Raw genomic sequence first — 17,632 nt, forward strand, 5'->3', positions numbered from 1 at the left:
CCTGGCTCCTTCCAAATCCAGCAGCTGAGAAAGAGCACTCATCCTTCAGTGACGTGGATGAGGGCCATCGGTTTCATACTGGAGATCCCTGCCGCCCCCCTTTACCACAGGAGCTCAGTGTGACGTCAACTCCAGAGGCGTTGGGGAAGGGTGTTTGTCATCGTCACTGATGGCGTAACACAGCACAAATATAAAAAAAATGTCATTACTCACCATCAGTGTTATATTGTAGGATACCGTGGGGGATACTCTAGAAACCATTAACGTATGGAGGAACTGCACCAATTTCACACATCAAAAGTCTGTTTACAGGTCTGGAGTACCACTACATAACTGAATGAAGGCTCCGGGGAGAGCTGCGCAAAACTGATGCCTCAAATGATGTCAATTGAGTCATCATTTCAGGGCTGAAGAACGGAAGTTTAAAAAACTGGAGGTGTAGATTTAGAAAGAGGTAAACACCACTGTGGTTCCTCATAGTCTATAGTCTAGCTTTTGAGTTTAAGTGTGGGTGAAGGAGAAAGGTGCCAGGTTTTGACAAGGAAGAAAACCAGAATAAAAGACACAATATCTCTGGTTGTGCTGCATTGATTTCGATCATCAGCCTGATAGTAATAACGATGGGCTAACACAGCTGAGTACTTGTTTAAAATATCGCAGGCCTGCCATGTTTTGTTTGTACTTTCACTGACTGCTACTGTTGGGCCAAAACAAGCAAATATCTCTTAACTCTTAGGATTGTGCAACCATTAATTTTTCCTGGTGATAATATTTACACACCACAAAATCACTGTTCCAAGTTTCCATTCAAGCGAAGCATACAACATTACAACACACATAAAAAAAAAAAAAAAATCAGTTGTCAGATACTCAAACGGCAGCACGAGTCCTTTCAGTCCAGGACAGCCACTGGGTGTGTGAAACCATTATTGACTTTTAAGCAGAAAATGATAAAAGTATTTATCAAAGGTAAAAGAGTAGACACAGAGAGACACAGAGGGAGAGAGAGAAAAGAGAGTGGGCGGGGCTTTTCCCAAATATTCTCACTTTTGTTTTTTCATTTGAAAGCACAGGATGGGATGAGAGAAGATAAAGAGAGAGAGAGAGAGAGAGAGAGAGTGATGGTGGAGAACCAGGGGACCACAGTAGTTCTAACGTAATCAGAGGCTCCCATTGTGTGAATCCACCCATCCTAGGAAATGAGGGCTTCCTGTTGTTTCATAGAACCTTCCTGCAAAAAGGTTGAGATCTGTAATCCCTACCCACCAGGGAAGAAGGACACAGCATTGTCAGGCAAAATGACAGCCGTTAGACTCTCGCTTATGTTTTCTGGGTGTTTGGTGACTCTTCTTATCTGGGGTAAGTAGAGGATTTACACTGTCCATTTCTTCACTCTTATGATGTAACTTCTTTACTTGCCCTTTATGTTACCTCTCAAGAGGAATTCTTAGGAGCTCTTAGTGAATGAGTGGCTTTTAGAAAGCTTAGTGAGTCTTATGATTGAGTTTTATACTTAAACAGTTTGGTTTAAGGATCATAGAGTGATTTTGATCAAGTTGAGAAAACAAATTCATTTTTGTGCCACTGGAGCTATTGAATATATTGTGACCAGAATATTATCTTTTATTCTTCATGCTGTAGTTATCATTTGCTCCTATCTATTAAATAACACCTTTTATCTTGTGAGAGAGGAATGTCTTGTAAGTTTAAATGTCCTTGAAGCAGTGGTAAACAAAGGGCGGATGCATTGACCAGGTTACTCCCCACAGCTTACTCCTTGTTATTTCCTTTAGCACCTCCATTTTCACAAGTTCTGGACATCAAAATTCAGTGAAATGATTCCGGCACAACTGTGTGTAACATTTGTTTTTACTTTAATATTCTGTTCTTTTATTATTTTGTTTCTCTGATAGCAGGATGCACAACAGTGGTTTGTCTGGTTGATGAAAAGTTAGCGGTGCAACCCGCCACAACAGTAGGTATGTGAGAAAAAAAAAAAAGCCATTCATGAGCACAAATACTCTGACTATAACCTGATTGTCTTTCTTTGCAGGTTATCACTCAACGGGGGCAATGGTTGCCAGTAAGTTCACTACCTTTTTCTGTCATACATTATTACAGATTGTTGCCCAGGCATCCAGAGAGATGAAATCTATATATATATATATGTTCAGGTTTCCATTTAATTGTATTTTCATGATTCACTACAAATATTTGAATACATTTCACAGTCACAAATAGTTACCATGTATTTGTGTTCACTGGATGATTGTTTTGGATCAGTTCCTTAAAGTCATTTGCCTGGCCTGAAACTGACAAACACAGAGTACAGAACTCGGAGATCCTTCTGCCAAGATCTCCTTGTGTGTATTATCATGAGAGTCCAAACTCCTGGGGAGGTCTCTACCAGTGAGGGGTCAGCAGCAGCAGACACGAGGCCCATAATGGTTTGGGGTTAAGGGTTAACTCAAACCTCGTTATGAGCAGACCCCACCTGGCTCAACTTCCTGAATTTGTTCGTCATTCACCCCATGCAACGTCTGTGATCAACGCATGAACTCTGAATTGTGAAACAACTGGAACTCTGGAGCAGCGCCCCTTTCACTGTTCCTCATCCTGTGCCTTCTCTTTTTTTCTTTCCGCTGACTGTCCCCCCCCTCCTTCCCCTGCCAACTCCCCCCCAATTCTGAGCTCCTCCTTTGCTGAAAAGACACATTTCCTGATGTCATTACTAAATCAAAAAATCTGCTCTGCAAACAGATGTTTTGAGAGGCCCCAACATGTGGATTCAGTGACATAAATTAACAAGCTGGTCGTGAGAAAACATGAACCATACATTTTATTTTTCACTCAATCAGTGAAACTGCCTCTCGCTCACACTGCTCTTTAAAGTGGTCAGTGGTGACAGTGAGAAACTACCTTACAGATGTAGCACACACTTATGAGCTCCTCATGACATGAAAAACAAGTTTCCCACATTTGTGGTAGAAATATCTTTACCAGTACGTGTGTTTGAAGATCACTGGCCTTTTAAACAGCTGGTCAGCTCTGACTAATAACTTCTTCCAGGTTTGTTCAAATTAACCTAAATATGAAATCATGGCTGTCTGCACAGCACACCCTGCAGAGTCATGATTACATCCACCCCAAAACGCTAAGCCCTAAATGTTTACTTATGTTTCCTATTTGGCAGAGGCAGCCCAAAAGGCAAATAAATCACATGCTGTGAGCTGGCCAGGCCTTCGACTGTGAGAAACTGAGACTAAAAAGCAGAACAAGAGTTAAAGAGTAAAGGGTTTTCAGATGTGAGTCCAGCCCAGCTTGGGTGTGCTCCCTTTTATTCGAGAGAATGGAGAGGACAATCTTAGCTGCCTCCACCCCTTTAAAAAAGGAAGAAAATCCAAAAGAAACGTGTGCTTGAGAGGGGAAGAGCTGCTGGCAAAGCACTGGCCCGTCAGACAGATCTTCGAAGAACATCTGCTAACCGTGGGTAACACTGTTTGGACATCTGGTAACCGAAGGTTACACTGCGTCTATTCCATCCTGTCGGGTTTCCTGTTATGCCTCGCTGTACTCAGTCTAAGACGTTTAGGCTTATCATACATGGTCATCAGCTGGGGAAAACGCACCTTTATTCATTTTTTCTGACATGAAGGGAGCGCTTGGTTTCATTGGGGTATTCCTCTCCTTTCTCTTCGGTGAGTGTGTGGTCTCTCTTTTACAGCTACAAATGTCTGCTTCAGTGCTAGAAACATGAAGGATCTCATGAGCTACAATGGACAAAAAACTTTTTGCACTGATATTAGGATGTCTTTGATGAACTTAAATGAACTAAACTATCTTATTTTTCTCTTTTTTTAGATGCCACTTATGGAGAGTCCACCAGGTCGTATGGTAGGTGACATAACTTTATAACCATACAGAGCCATCCAACTTCATAACATTCTGCAAACAAAGACTTTGATGGAGATCTTTTGATTTATGATCATTTCCTAATCTGTCTCAATGTCTCTCTGCTTTTGACTCTCTTTCTCTCTCTCTTTCTTTCTCTCATTCATGCAGCTTGTGGGAACAATTCTCACAACTGTATGGAATTTTGCGAAATCTGCTCTCTTCTTGGTGAACCCCCAATGAAGTGCCTTCACGAGCTGCTTCAGCATCTATGTCTCAGCAATTATAAGAATGCGATGGCATCACTGAACAGCACTGACTGGTGCGTTTGGGGCAACGTGAGCGGGTAGGTAACGCGTGTTTATATTCAAAGTAAATTATTTTTAAGGTTAGAAAATATTGTGAAATATTTGCCAACGATTAATCTTCACGTTTCCACACTGCAGTTTGTATAGTAACCTAAGCCTTTGCACCGAGGAGATTTCTGACTGTCTCCTGATCCCATGGCCCAACCCCCTGGTGGAACAGACTTTTGTGGACATTCACACCAAGTTTTTCAAGGACTGTCCCACAGAAGAGCTAAGCGACCCACCACCATTCATTGTCTTTGCCCTGGTGATAACTCCCATATGTCTGATACCCGTCATGGTTAGTCTGGTGGTGCTCAAGACCAAGAATGGGGATGGCAGCTCCTGAACTCCCGAGTCTCTGCTCACAGTCATTAAGAATATCATATTTTTGACCCAAGCTCTCCTTCATTTCGTAACCCGGGGACAATAGCTTGTTTACATATACACTGCTGCTGTGCTTTCATCTCGTCCGTGACTTTGCAGAGGACTGAAACTTTCCTTACTCGTGGTTCACAGCTCAGAGGACTTTTCAGCCACAGAAAAAACCTAATTGATTTAGAGTAAATATCTAATAATCTGTGGCATCACACTTATTGCGGTTGTACAAAGGCAGTCTCCCCAGTGTTATCAAACACTCACTGTGATAAATTTTTGTACTGTGACAAATTTTACTTTCCTCCTGACCACCACCTTGACTAGAGATTTGAACATGTATGTACTGGTCACATCCAATTTGCATGCACTATTCAGAAAACAGGGCTAAAGTTTTACTGGAGAACCAATTCAGGGTTATGATAACAAAAGCTGTGGAGCTTGCAAAAGTTAAGGAAAAATATATTTGTGCGTACAGTTCTTATTATGTTGGACTGCAGCTGTGTTGACAACAGACAAGGTAATTTTTAATTGCTGAATTCTCATTATGTACTTCTTCTTTGCTCCTGTTCACACTTGTACAATATGTAAGCAGGGGACATGTACAAGGTAAGCAGTTGTTAAGTCTGAATCGGATACAGGTATGTGTCCATGTTTGATCGATGAAAAGGTTGTTATATGTGTATGTGCAAAGGGAGGACAGGAAAATGAGTTTAGTTTGATGCATGGAGCTGGTTATGTGAGTCATAGCCCATGTAAGGTTTGGGGTCAGAGGTTGCAGATCGAACACAACGAGTGTTTACACCCACAATAGGAGATCTCTTTCCCTATACTGTCCATCTCTGAACAGAAAATCCTGCACTCTCCTCTGTCCAAATGACAATCCTCACGACCATATCATGAGTTAACTGAAGAGAAGTTTATATAACATCTCCACCCACTTCAGAGATAAAGACATTTTGTGTATCTTTGCAGTATGATGATAAACACTGAGTGATGACAGAGAGATAAAAGTGTTATCTTTAGCCTGAATCATGAAAATGTTGTTATGCAATGTTCAATCTTGAATGACGGTGAAGCAATTTTAAATGCTTTCAGATCAGAATCAAAATGTGTATTTATATACTGTGTAATATTTCCGCCATTGTCAGGTCTTAATGGACTTACTGTACGGTCTGAGAGAACATATTTTGCCTGCTCTCCACACCACGTACTGTATGTATTTTGATATACTTCTTATATTTTATACTATTAAAACTACAGTTGGATTGTTGACTGTTGCTTATTTTTACCCATGTGGCCTGTCAGGTAAATGAAAAACACAATTTTCAGGAACAAAACAAGAAAGAAGTAGATTGTTTCAGCTGAGCTCATGTTCACAAAGGTACTTTAACAAAGTTGCGGCATCATTCTGTCAAAACTACCCTTTAACCTTTGTCAGTTTTTGATTAAACACTGCTTTCCCCTGAGGGTAGCACAGATGGCACTGCTTTGTGCCTCAGGTTGTATTTCACTGTATCTTCGGTGAGCAGCACAGTATATTGTGGTGCAGTTGCTATGCTGTGCAAGTGCTGATGTAGTGAAGGAAGCGGTGACAGCAGTCATGTATCACACCCTCATCTGGCAAACACAACATTGCAGGGTGGGTCTGTGTGTGTGTGTGTGTGTGTGTGTGTGTGTGTGTGTGTGTGTCTGGCAGGGCTGGGTAGGAAAGTGTGTTCGGTGACCTTCTTCCTCTGTAGATGTCGGGTCTTCCTCGTCTCCACCCCCTTCTGATCTCATGCATTTCTGTGTTCCTCCTCATTATTACAGTAAGCCAAAAACCATTTCTGATGCCATTATGCAAGATGTAATTGTGAAAACAACATTAATCATATTTTATTACTCGCATTACCTCAGTTGTTTCACAAAACAGTATGTGCATGTGTGTGTTCAGTACACAAGTCCAAATACGTGCGTCTGCATTCAGTCAGGAAACTTTGCCCTCTACTGGTTCTATGTGACACAACCTGTTTTATGACTCTGTTTCAAGGTGTCATACCAGCACTTTATCTCACCCAAAAATTCCAAAATCAATGTTCTTCAGTACAATAACCATAAGCCCCAGCTGACCCTCTGCTGTTAAAACTTGTGTATTCAGTGTGGTTAGCCAGCCATAAAAGAATGGAAGACTAGTGAACAAAGAGCTAATTTACGTACCTGCTGTTGTGTGGCATGTGAAGTTATTATGATTTTTTTTTTGATAGAAATAAAGGTTTTCACTGTCTGATCCTGAAACATTTTCCCTCTTAATCGCAGAGAGCATCAACTTATTCTCTCTACTTATTAATTTAGAGTAGAATTTAAGATCCTCCTCCTAACCAACAAAGCCGTGCATAGTCTGGCCCCAATCATATATCACTGATCTCATTGAACCATATCAGCCCTCTAGGATGCTGTGTTCCTTAGATTCAGACTTACTGGTAATACCATGAATCTCCAAATGTAGACATGGAGCCAGGCCATTCAGTTATCAAGCTCCTGCTCTGCTCTGTTCTCTCTATCCTCCCTGTCTCTCCTCTCCCCCCTCTCCCTCCTAGCCGGTCGTAGCAGAAGGCCGTCAACACCGAATCTGGTTCTGCTCGAGGTTTCTGCCTGTTAAAAGGAAGTTTTTCCTCGCCACTGTCACCAAATGTTTACTCAGTGTGGGGTTTTGCCCTGCGACCTGTTTCTCTTCTTCTTCTTTTTTTAAATGTGTTGTTTACACACCTTTAAAGTGTCTTGAGATAACTCTGTTATGAATTGGAAATGAACTTCAAATAAAATTAAATTGAATTGAATTGAATCAAGTTTGTCGTGGCAGAATGCCTTTCAAAAGTATACACAGTGACTTGGCAAAATAAGGAAACTTTCGGTCAGTGGTTAGCACCGTGTGCACGCAATTAAATCATTTTAACAGCCTGTCATGCTGTCACACCTACGTCAATATTTCCCTTTTAAGACTTTATCATGCATCCCTCACCAGGAATTTTTTTAGCCTATATTTGTGTATGTTTAGCCAGACACCATTAACAGTATTCCAAATTAGCTATTAACAATCTATGGTTTCTGAGAGGATGTATAGATGGTTATTTGAAATGGGATATTTCCAAAAATGTTGAAAAGGACAATTATTTGAATGCAAATGACAGAACAATAGCACCAGTTACTGTAAAAACTCACAAGAAAGAAAAAAATGGTGTGCCTGAACAGATCTGGGCATCTCCTCACAGCAGTACTGTAAAGCAGGCTATGCTATCACCAGGAATCCTTCAAAGCATATATGAGGCCAAGAGGTTATGCTCCAGCTCCTCACCCACAGCACAATTACATAACATTTTGAGATGTCTCAACTTGTATATAAATCAGTTGACACAATCCCATGGGCCTCAGTTTCAATGATCTGCACTGACACTGAAGTGGGTTGACTTGAGCCTGTGGGGCTGGAATGCTCTCTGAGACGGACCAGAGAGCCTGCAGGGCTTCAGATATATTTTGTTATGTATAATCTGACAGACAAACTTATGATTGACAAATTAGGAGTCAGGAATATTCAAACCTTTGACTTGATTGACGCAAATCTCATTGAGGGGATTCAAAATATTAAATACTATGTCTGTGACTGGTGAAGGTAATTATTTTAAAACATATTCAAACTGAACAAAAAAGGAAAAAAAAACACTTTCATGCTGTAGTCAAATTGTTTCAGATGTAGAAATAACAACTAACAACTTAAGCTGCCAATGCCACAATGCAAATGTTACATTAGAAATCAGAATAGTCTTATTGCCTCATTGCTGCCCTGCCACTGGGTTTTTGCACCAAAATCATTCCTAGAATGAGACATAGACAGTGTTGTCGGAAGATACCAGAGACCTTCCCCTCTGTGATCACACTCTCGTGCCGCAGCTGTGTCTCCGATTGCAGGGCGGCGGGTTTTGGCTCTGGACCTTCTGTTGGGGCCCCTGGGTCTTCTCTCCGTGTCCCCGTGATCTGGTAGAGTGATTGGAAGGACAGCGAGTATAGGGGCATCTGTACATCAACTGCTGGTTCCTTTGGCAGACAAAGTAGGGTGGCTGGGGACACTGGCTGTGGAAATAATTAAGGTAGCTGACAGTGTAAGCTTCACTGCTTTATATGAAGGAGCATTCAGCAGCATCAGTGACAGCTGGTCATCCTCCACACCTGGCCAGAGAAGGTCAGCTTCATGTAGCATGCCAAGTTATTGATGACTTATTGATATCGCACTGCATTTATAGATGTCTTTATTCATAAAACAAACCTGTTTGCACAAATGTTTTTCTCATGAACTAGTTTGTTGGATGTTACAGACTGGGGTTTTGCCAGACTTTGATGAAAATTAAAAGATTGCACCCATTGATGCGAGTCATTGAGAGTGACATGAATTAATTACTTTGCTGTGCGAGATCCAGGCAGCTGGCACAGCTGTGTCAGAGCTGACCCTTCAGCCGAATGACGCCAAGCTGGCAGCAGATGACTGTACATTCAAGAAGGTTTGACATCAAAACTGCTGCTCGATCAGTCAGAATAAACTCAAAGAAATACATGAACAACCGTGCTCTACCGCCAGATGAAGAGTGACAAGAGGCAGAAATATCCTTCAGTTCGTCCATGATGATGGGAAAGGAGCAGGGCCTGGACCAACCAGGCAAAGAGGATGCAACAGAAGACGTGCAGTCACATCACATGATTGCGGAATAATCGAACTTGCGTTTGTGGAATCTTTTGATGGATTATGGAAATTCTCTGTAAAGTTTTGACTCATGAATAATTTCAATCTGCAATATCTTCTCACCACTTGGTGGCAGTGAAAACTTAATCCATCTGGAACCCGAGGGAATTATCTGGCTTTTTAGCTTCTAAATGCTCCACCATAGCCCCCAATTAGTTACTAAGTGTGGTTTGGTGCTGGACAGGTAGGATACATTTAAATAAAAATAGGCAAAAATGCTGGCTTGGGAGCAGTTAGAGGGAACCAAACAGTGAAGTTTCTGTCTGCATCTGTCTGTTTGTCAAGATGGGAAGACATCTTTTCTACTTAAATCAGTCCTTTAAACATTCTTGACCACTATGAACGTATTATATTTTGCAGTCATTGTGGTATTAATGTCAATTAGTCAAGAAGACATTTTGAATGTTGTTTTAACAATAGGATGAAAAGTGACTGGAGAAGTTGAGCTGTGAAATGTGTGAGGTGGCCTCTAGATGGCAGTCTTTGAGAACATAATTAGCAGTTGAACATGCTCAAAAACTGCACCTTTTCAGATACTTCTTTTCACTTTGAGAGAGGTGAATATTATAGCGCTGATTGTAACCTCAGTCATGGGCATGCACTGGTTTAGGCTGTTGAAAGGGTTGCAGTTCGCACTAAAACCTCAGGTCACTGAAACTAAATTATTTGATGCTTCTGTTTGGACACTCCCAGTTTGAGTCAATATACAATACAGCTATCATGTCTTTTCGGCTTAGTTGCAAAGCAAATAGAATGAGTGAAATTCAAACAAACTTGGAAGCTGAACCTTTAATGCAAATACATTCATGTGGTATTAAGCAACTCTCCCATTAAATACCCTGTGAGCTTTGTGCTGCTCAGCCCAGCTTTGTTGAGAGTGTGATTAAAAATATTAAAATGGATCAAAAATTTTCTCTCACACTCTGAAGAGACACAATCAACAAAAAGCCTTGATAACAGCTGGTGATGGTGGCAGGGAGAGACGACGGATGGTGTTTACTTCGCTGTTCAGCTTTTTTCTATTCACAGCACAAAAACTAAGCACCAGCTCAACTAAGTAAACTAAACAGTTAAACTTTCTGTTATGTTTTTTGTGTTTTTTTTCTCATCCACTTTTCTCATCCTCTTCCAAGAGGAGCCTTACTGTTGTTTTAGTCTGATCAGCTGATTTTTTTTTGCGTGAACAAACCTGCCAATATAATAACTTCATTGGTGCACCTGCACTCATGCACCTCCTTTCCCCCTTAATACCCTGGAAGGATTTTGACGGAAGCTCTTGCCATGACAAACAGCTAGATTCACTCCTGTTTGCTGGTAAATAGCGTCAGTTTCAATCCACAAATGCTGAGCTTCTTAAGTTTATCTTCACAGGAAAATAACATATCACCTATCGTTTGTTTCCTGTTTAAGAAGTCTAATCTCAGTCTTTTCTTAAAAGATTTTTTCATACTTGCTAAAAAGCACATAATACACTAAAGAACGTATTTCATACAAAAAGCCATCTCTGCATGTGCAGGTGCATGTGCGCCTACACTCAGAGATGCTCATCACAAAAGCATGCAAACACATTTCCTGGACATACAAACACAGACACAAACGCAAAAGCACTCACTGACAGACAAACACAGTAAACATTAGAATACAAAACATGAAGGAAGACTTATATGCGGGTGTAATAAACACTGAGGAGCATTTGAAAAGAAAAACATGAAAGGAATGTGCAGAAACTTATCCATTTAAAATCCTCGACAAATAGAAGTTTTTTTTTAAAGTCCCTGTCTGTTTATAGGGACTGTGTGTCATTTCTCAAATACAGTCCTCCACAATGCTTCAGGGATTGAGCCTAAACAGACCTAGTTTATGCCTCTATGTTGTGTACGGTATTTACACAAATGTAAGGCTGACAGTGAGCAAAAACCTTTGATCTGGGCTTCTTTGTGGCTGGTACAGTGAATGCAATGAAAGCATCATGAATCCAATGGGAAAAAGAGAATCAGGAATGCAGTGCTGAGATAGTAAATAGAATCAGGGGAACCTGATAATTTCGCCTGTAATGTAAATTAAGAGTTGATATACTGCCTCCTGCCCAAGAACCCCATGTTCTCCTCAGGTTAATGACTGCAGCTATGTACAACTGGCTGTGCCATAACTGCAAAACAAATTATTTGAGGATGAGATCGCACTTCAAGATTGTCATTTCCCCAATTATAGAATTATAAACCATTTAGTCAGTGTAATGAGCTGCTGAGAAGTCATGATAATAGAGTCTTCTGTCACCTAAGTTCATTCTCATTCACCACTATGTCATAGTTCCTGACAAAAATCATAATTGCAAAAAAGCACAAATGCTGCTGTTCTTTTCTCCTGTGTGTACTGATTCATAACAAAACTAAAGTTGTTTTAGTGTTGCAGGCGTATAAAACAGCTTTACCTCTTAAAAAAGACATTCTAACGACACATTTTATTTATAGCCAGTAATTGACTGCTTATTTTTGTTTTCTTTGTTTTCTTCTAGCTTCTTCATTTTTATTTTATCTTTAGCGGCTCATGGAGACATTCCTCTGAATGTATTTGCCATAAAATTCGGTTTCTGGGCAGTTTCTTTTCTTACTTCTACGTACGTTTAGCTCTGAAGTTTTCTAATTTAGCTGCACTTTACAAAAAACACAGACTTTGTAATGCTCAACATTTAGAGACTACAGAAAAGATGAAAAAATCCATCATCTCATGATCTGGGAAAAAAAACCTGCATGTTAATTCTGAAAACTTTTTCCGTTATGAAAACGACTTAAATATGGTGCATGTTAAGCCAAATTCTGTAAAATGTGGTTAGAGTTTTAGATCTTTGGTGTGCCGATATTATTTGCAATGATTGATCTGCTTTAAAGCTGTGCAACATGAGATTGGGTGTGTCCCTGTGTGGAAAAAACTGCACCCTCTGATTCTGTTCCAGTCTGAATGTTACCTCAAAGTGATCCTTCTGAATCGAATGCAAACATACAGAACATTCACCTGGATAGTATGCATGCACAAAAACAAAATTTCTTATTCAAGAATTTCAATCTCATTTCTTTTCAAGCACTTTTGAGCTTTTCTGAACTCAATCAACAGACATACGCAAATAGCTTCAGCAAAAAGGTTTATTTTATTCCTCAGACTACAGTGTCAAGGTAATACAGACAAGCTCTCAGTGTGTTTCATTAAGCGATGTGCCCTCATGCTCCAGTGAGTCATCCTTTGATTTTCATTTCTAAAGATACCATTTTAAACCTGGGTGTTATTCAAACAGACAGAGGCTTCTGTGATTTGGGGGGGGGTTACTGCCTGGATTTATAAACAAACTAAACTCTGATCTTAAGCAGATTTTCTGAAGGGTAATAGCCAGGTATACAGACACATGTCAGAAACAATACGTCTGTTAAATCGTGCATGTTGGCTGTATTAGAAACAGTCTGCCTGGTGAAACTTGAGATGGAGGGGATGAATTCTGCTGCGGGGGCTCATGACAGAAACTGGTTAGGCAGGGTCTCTAGCATGCCTGCTGGCTCATGGGTGGTGTGAAGAGCTTATCCCACACCTCCACCTTCATGATGGATTTGCCCAATGGACTCATGGTGGCCTTGATATCTAGGTAGTCGCCTACATAATTGATTCCTGAGCCAGTGGATTCCTCCCTGACGAACCCATGCTCTTTCTGCTTCTTCTCATAGTACATTTCTTTGTACAAATCCTTGTCACAGTTACGGCCCTTTTTATAGATGCCCACTGCGAACCAGTTCTTGTACAGGTTGTAGTCCCAGGGAACTGAGAACATGATGGCCAGAGTCTCAATGTAGTCGTTCCGTGACCTCTCAAAAAGGTCGTAGGTCAGTACACCAATGCTGCCCGTTGCTCTGCCGCCAGACTTGGAGAAAGTGCAGACCTCAGTCTTTAGAGGACGCACCGAAGGTTGAGGTGGGTTGTATGTTTCCCCATTTTCAAGGTACACCCTAAGCAAAGAAACATAAACATATATCACAAATATTTCTGTGGATACATTTGAGACACACCTGAAGATATCCAACAGAGTCGGGGCTAACCTGGGGTTGATGAGGCAGTAGTTGTTGGTGATGTTTGAGATTTCGATGGTAACACTTCTTCTGCTGGCCACATCAGCCGCGACAGCTTCAGCTGACTCTGTCATGTTGGATTGGCTGTGAGATACGCTTGGAAAACGAAGACAATTTATATGTTAACCCACTGAACTGAGCAAGCTGTGACTAGCACTTCCCTCCATTCCTGAACACACTGGGAATCACGAAAACCACACTCAGCACAACATAACACATGATTCTGACCTCTGCTCTGTCGAAATGCTGCATTGACATTAAACTGACCTTCAAAACGCATAGACTGGAACTGAGTATGAATGATGCATTTTAGAGGCTAATGAGCTTTTCAAACACTTGTGAATAGTCAGAGAATAGCTGCCGCCACTCTTTGCTCCATTACAGAGTGTACCTCTTCAATTACAGCACTGAGTAGTGTGCAATAATGAAGTTAGAGTGAAAACACTAAAGAAAATGATCATCCATTTTGTCTACAGATACACAATACAAATCAAACAAATGCCCCATCAGACTTCTGTATGTAATTGCTTTTCCTGTTAGAGTCCTGAGCTAAAGAGCCACTCTCTGTACTGTCTCTTACATTTTCATTTTTTATAATATATAAATTATTTTTTTAAGTTTACAAAAAATGTTTTAAGCAACTTACCTGCTGAGTCTCCTGCGTCCCAAAGAGTGAAAAGTTACCTGAAAGGGAGGTGCTGGCAGTTTTTTCTTTAATGTATGCTGTGATCCCGGAAACCCTCCCACGACACAAGTCCAGTTAGACAGCACACGCCCTCTTGCAACACATGTTTATCACCAGCACAAAACGACTATGAGAACAAATATTCCTGTGTTTTTCCCTATGAGATGAAACTACCACACCCTGGTCTGTGTCAGTATGGGAGAATTTCCAACAGTTTCCTATTAGATCCTGCTCTGTTAGGTAAGCCTGGATCCTTCACTCAGCACACTGCTACAGGACTGCAACATGAATGTCTGTCTAACTGAACGATGTGGTTTGGAAATCTCATTCTTGTGGTATTGTGCAACAGAGACAAAAACAAGCAAGTTAAGGCAGACCTCTCTGGAGCTCTGTGTGTTGTCTCTGTGTTTTGTTTAACCACTTGCATTACAAATCGTGCACAACAAAACATGAACTACAGAGCAAGAGACAGTCTCATAACCAGTGACGACCAATATTGTTATCACACCGATTAAAAAAACATGCAAATATGCAGATATTCCATCTGTTGCTACTCATTAGAATTGGATGGATCCAGCTAAGAGATTAAAAAATGATGATTACTGTTCATCAGTAATAATGAAAGCACACTGACTGAGAACATATCCCACACAAGGCAACAAGCACTGGGTCTGATGATTTTATTAGCATAATCAAAGATAAAAGGAGTGCAGAATACACATAAGCTCAAGAAATAAGCTAATGTAGAATCAATGAGGCTGGCAGTCAGATATTGATATCTTTCAGCAGACACAAAATACAGATGACAGCAAAATCACTCTTCCTCTCCTCTGGATGTTTCTCTGATGACAACATGCAAAACAGTCAGATCAAATTAAGTTTATTTATTCTTTGAGGTACAAAGGCAACAAAGTACAAAGAGGCAGAACACCAGTAGACTTTTCTGCACTAACGACCCATTTTATCATAGATCTCCACTTTAACAATGGCTTTGCCAATACTAGACATCGTAGCCCTCAAATCAACATAAGTGGCTTTATACTCCAGCCCACAGCCACTTGTCTCAGAGCGGGTAAAGTTACTGAGGTCTTTCCCGTCATACATCTGGTTGTACAGATTTTCATCGCAGGCACGGGAATGCTCAACCACACCCACAGCCAGTCGGTTCTTGTACAGGTTGTGGTCGAAGGGCACAGAGAACATGATGGCCATGCGCTCAGAGCAAGTGTGTTTCTGCATGTGGAACAGGTCATAGGTCAGCAGGCCGACGGCTCCTGTGACCGTGTGGTCGTCCTTGGTGAAGGAGCAGACTTCGGTCTTGGTGGTACGAATGGTAGGCTGGGGTGGGTGCTGACAGAAGCCACTTGTCAAATACACCCTGCAGGAGAGAAGGAGACAAATCCTTACCATCACTACTTACTAGCTGATAATGTTTATGTCACACTTCCCAGACTTTTGATGAAAAACAAAAATGCAGTTTTGTAAGTTTGGTGGAGATTGTCAGTGTACTTTTAGACTGTTGGGCTTTCCAGGGTACCTGAAATAGCTTATACTGATAGATGGAGTGTAACTGTAAAAGTACTGCTGTGGACTTCTAAGCAACCTGCATATGATGTGCAATGAGGCAGTCTGTGTCACTGCATGATGGATAGGTGGATGTTCTCTGCAAAGTGATGTCACACATGAAAACTACCCATCCGAGATATGGTCTGTCCTGTCACAGCTGGATAAATGTAGAAGCATGACAGAAATAACAATAGACATGGGCAATTTTTATTCATTTTATTGTTCTGTTGAGTTTTGTTTTTTTTTCCTTTTTAGCTGAAGTGGAAGAGACAGATTGCATCCTTGAGAAACAGGCGGAAACCAAATCTAATAATTTATGCATGTTAAATAGGTTCACTGGTACACTGACATTTCACTTGCACAATCACTGAGCATTGCTTATAATTAAGTACACTATAACCACTCTGAATTAACATAGATTTTTCATGCAGGAATACTCTGCCATTTTTCCTATGAAAAAAATTGTGTATGCTTCATTTTTCTGCAGGGATTGCTTGCTAATAGTATCAAGATTATGTTTTGGAGTTATAATCAGGCATTGCAATCTCAAAGCACTTCAAAGCAATGCATTAAGCCTCGAATGAATCCCTGGAACCATTCATGCTTGAGCGCACACACAGGCTATGGCACTATGCTGAAAAAAATGTTGATACAGGCAAATGACAGACTCACCCGCAGAGAACTCCAGACAGTTTTATCACAATTTCTTTGCATGTAGTATATATTTACATTTTTGTGTTTCCCTTCATTCAGGTTTGATCTCAGTTTTTTATTCATTTAATCACTTTTACATGTTTTAAATTGGTAAATACATTTACAGACTTACTTGGGGTTGATGAGGCAGTAGCTTGCGCTGATGTTGGTTATTTCTATGGTGCAGTTCCTGTTGGTAGTGAGAGTGGCTGACACGGCTTCTGCTGTTTCAGGCATCTTGGCTGTGAAAGGAACGGGACTGAAAGCTTAGGACATTATCTCCTAATAGGTCACCATTCTGCAAGTACTGCGCAGTAAATGCATACTTTTATTTTATGTAATAGACACTTCTGTCATTTGGTTAGAAGTAATTTGGTTACAAAAATCAAAAATCTGTCATTGTTGTAAAGGGAAATAAACCTTTCATAAGTAAACCAAGCTGACTTTCTTCTTCTCTTGAAAAGAATTTATCAGTACATGCGCTACGCTATTTGTATATAACATGTGGATATAGGAAAACTGCTCTTCATCTGAGACTACTGAGAAAAAACTGTTTTCTAAAGTATAACCAAGAAGTAGATCAGAATCAACTGTTAATTTTGATATAAATAGGAATATTTATATTCACCTTTTGGAGTTTAATACGCGAGGTGTGCTAGACAGCAGAGTCAAGTTCCTCTTTCTCAGATCGTGCAGAGAGGTGGAGAGTCTCTCTTGTGTGATTACACCTCTTCAGCTCTTGTTCTGACACAAGAGCGGGCGTGTCCACTGTGAAATGAGTAACTGTACCACATGAAAAAGTTATATCTCAAAAATAAGTGCTTGAGCCACCTAATATCCCATGAACACAATGTATAATAACATTTTCAGTTAGGTGAATCATTGACTAATCCATGTATTAATCAGACAGTGTCTCTGTGTCTGCATTTCCCTTCACATCAGACATGGGTGGTACTGATATCACTTTAGATTGAAGGATTAAGGACAAAAGGTGTTTTGGGGAATATGACTCCAGTGAATCATTTTACTTTAAGCAGCACATGGTTGTGAAATCCCATCACGTCATCTGCTTTCTCTTGTTGTTTTGTATTTCACAACATCATTTTAGTTTAACTTTGTTTTTTTTGTTTTTTTTTTGTTTTGTTTTTACTGAACTCACCATTTTGCTCTTATGAGACTTGTCTCAGTCAGGCAA

At 40.5% G+C, this 17,632-nt stretch overlaps 3 protein-coding genes across 4 annotated transcripts; 1 reads left to right on the top strand and 2 right to left on the bottom strand.

Annotated features, from left to right (window-relative positions):
• Positions 1-1,142: 1,142 nt before the first annotated feature.
• ramp2 (receptor (G protein-coupled) activity modifying protein 2) lies at positions 1,143-5,886 on the top strand. 2 transcript variants are annotated; one of them, XM_046416171.1, is made up of 6 exons: positions 1,143-1,359; positions 1,914-1,979; positions 2,054-2,083; positions 3,862-3,894; positions 4,063-4,237; positions 4,338-5,886. In XM_046416171.1, exons 1-6 carry the CDS (start codon positions 1,200-1,202, stop codon positions 4,585-4,587), a joined length of 714 nt encoding a protein of 237 aa, XP_046272127.1. In that variant the 5' UTR covers positions 1,143-1,199; the 3' UTR covers positions 4,588-5,886. The 2 variants fall into 2 exon arrangements, with proteins under 2 accessions (XP_046272127.1, XP_046272128.1); XM_046416172.1 differs by having other exon boundaries at positions 1,146-1,359; positions 1,917-1,979.
• A 6,624-nt stretch (positions 5,887-12,510) lies between these two features.
• On the bottom strand, positions 12,511-14,313 carry apnl (actinoporin-like protein). Its single transcript, XM_046416510.1, has 3 exons — positions 14,140-14,313; positions 13,464-13,589; positions 12,511-13,373 (listed from the first exon to the last, which is right to left on the bottom strand). Exons 2-3 carry the CDS (start codon positions 13,565-13,567, stop codon positions 12,914-12,916), a joined length of 564 nt encoding a protein of 187 aa, XP_046272466.1. The 5' UTR covers positions 13,568-13,589; positions 14,140-14,313; the 3' UTR covers positions 12,511-12,913.
• A 530-nt stretch (positions 14,314-14,843) lies between these two features.
• On the bottom strand, positions 14,844-17,223 carry LOC124073942 (bryoporin). Its single transcript, XM_046416512.1, has 3 exons — positions 17,066-17,223; positions 16,571-16,679; positions 14,844-15,556 (listed from the first exon to the last, which is right to left on the bottom strand). Exons 2-3 carry the CDS (start codon positions 16,672-16,674, stop codon positions 15,127-15,129), a joined length of 534 nt encoding a protein of 177 aa, XP_046272468.1. The 5' UTR covers positions 16,675-16,679; positions 17,066-17,223; the 3' UTR covers positions 14,844-15,126.
• Between the last annotated feature and the right edge of the window lie 409 nt (positions 17,224-17,632).

This window comes from Scatophagus argus, chromosome 16 (genome assembly GCF_020382885.2).
Source record: "Scatophagus argus isolate fScaArg1 chromosome 16, fScaArg1.pri, whole genome shotgun sequence".
Taxonomy (NCBI): Eukaryota; Metazoa; Chordata; class Actinopteri; family Scatophagidae; genus Scatophagus; species Scatophagus argus.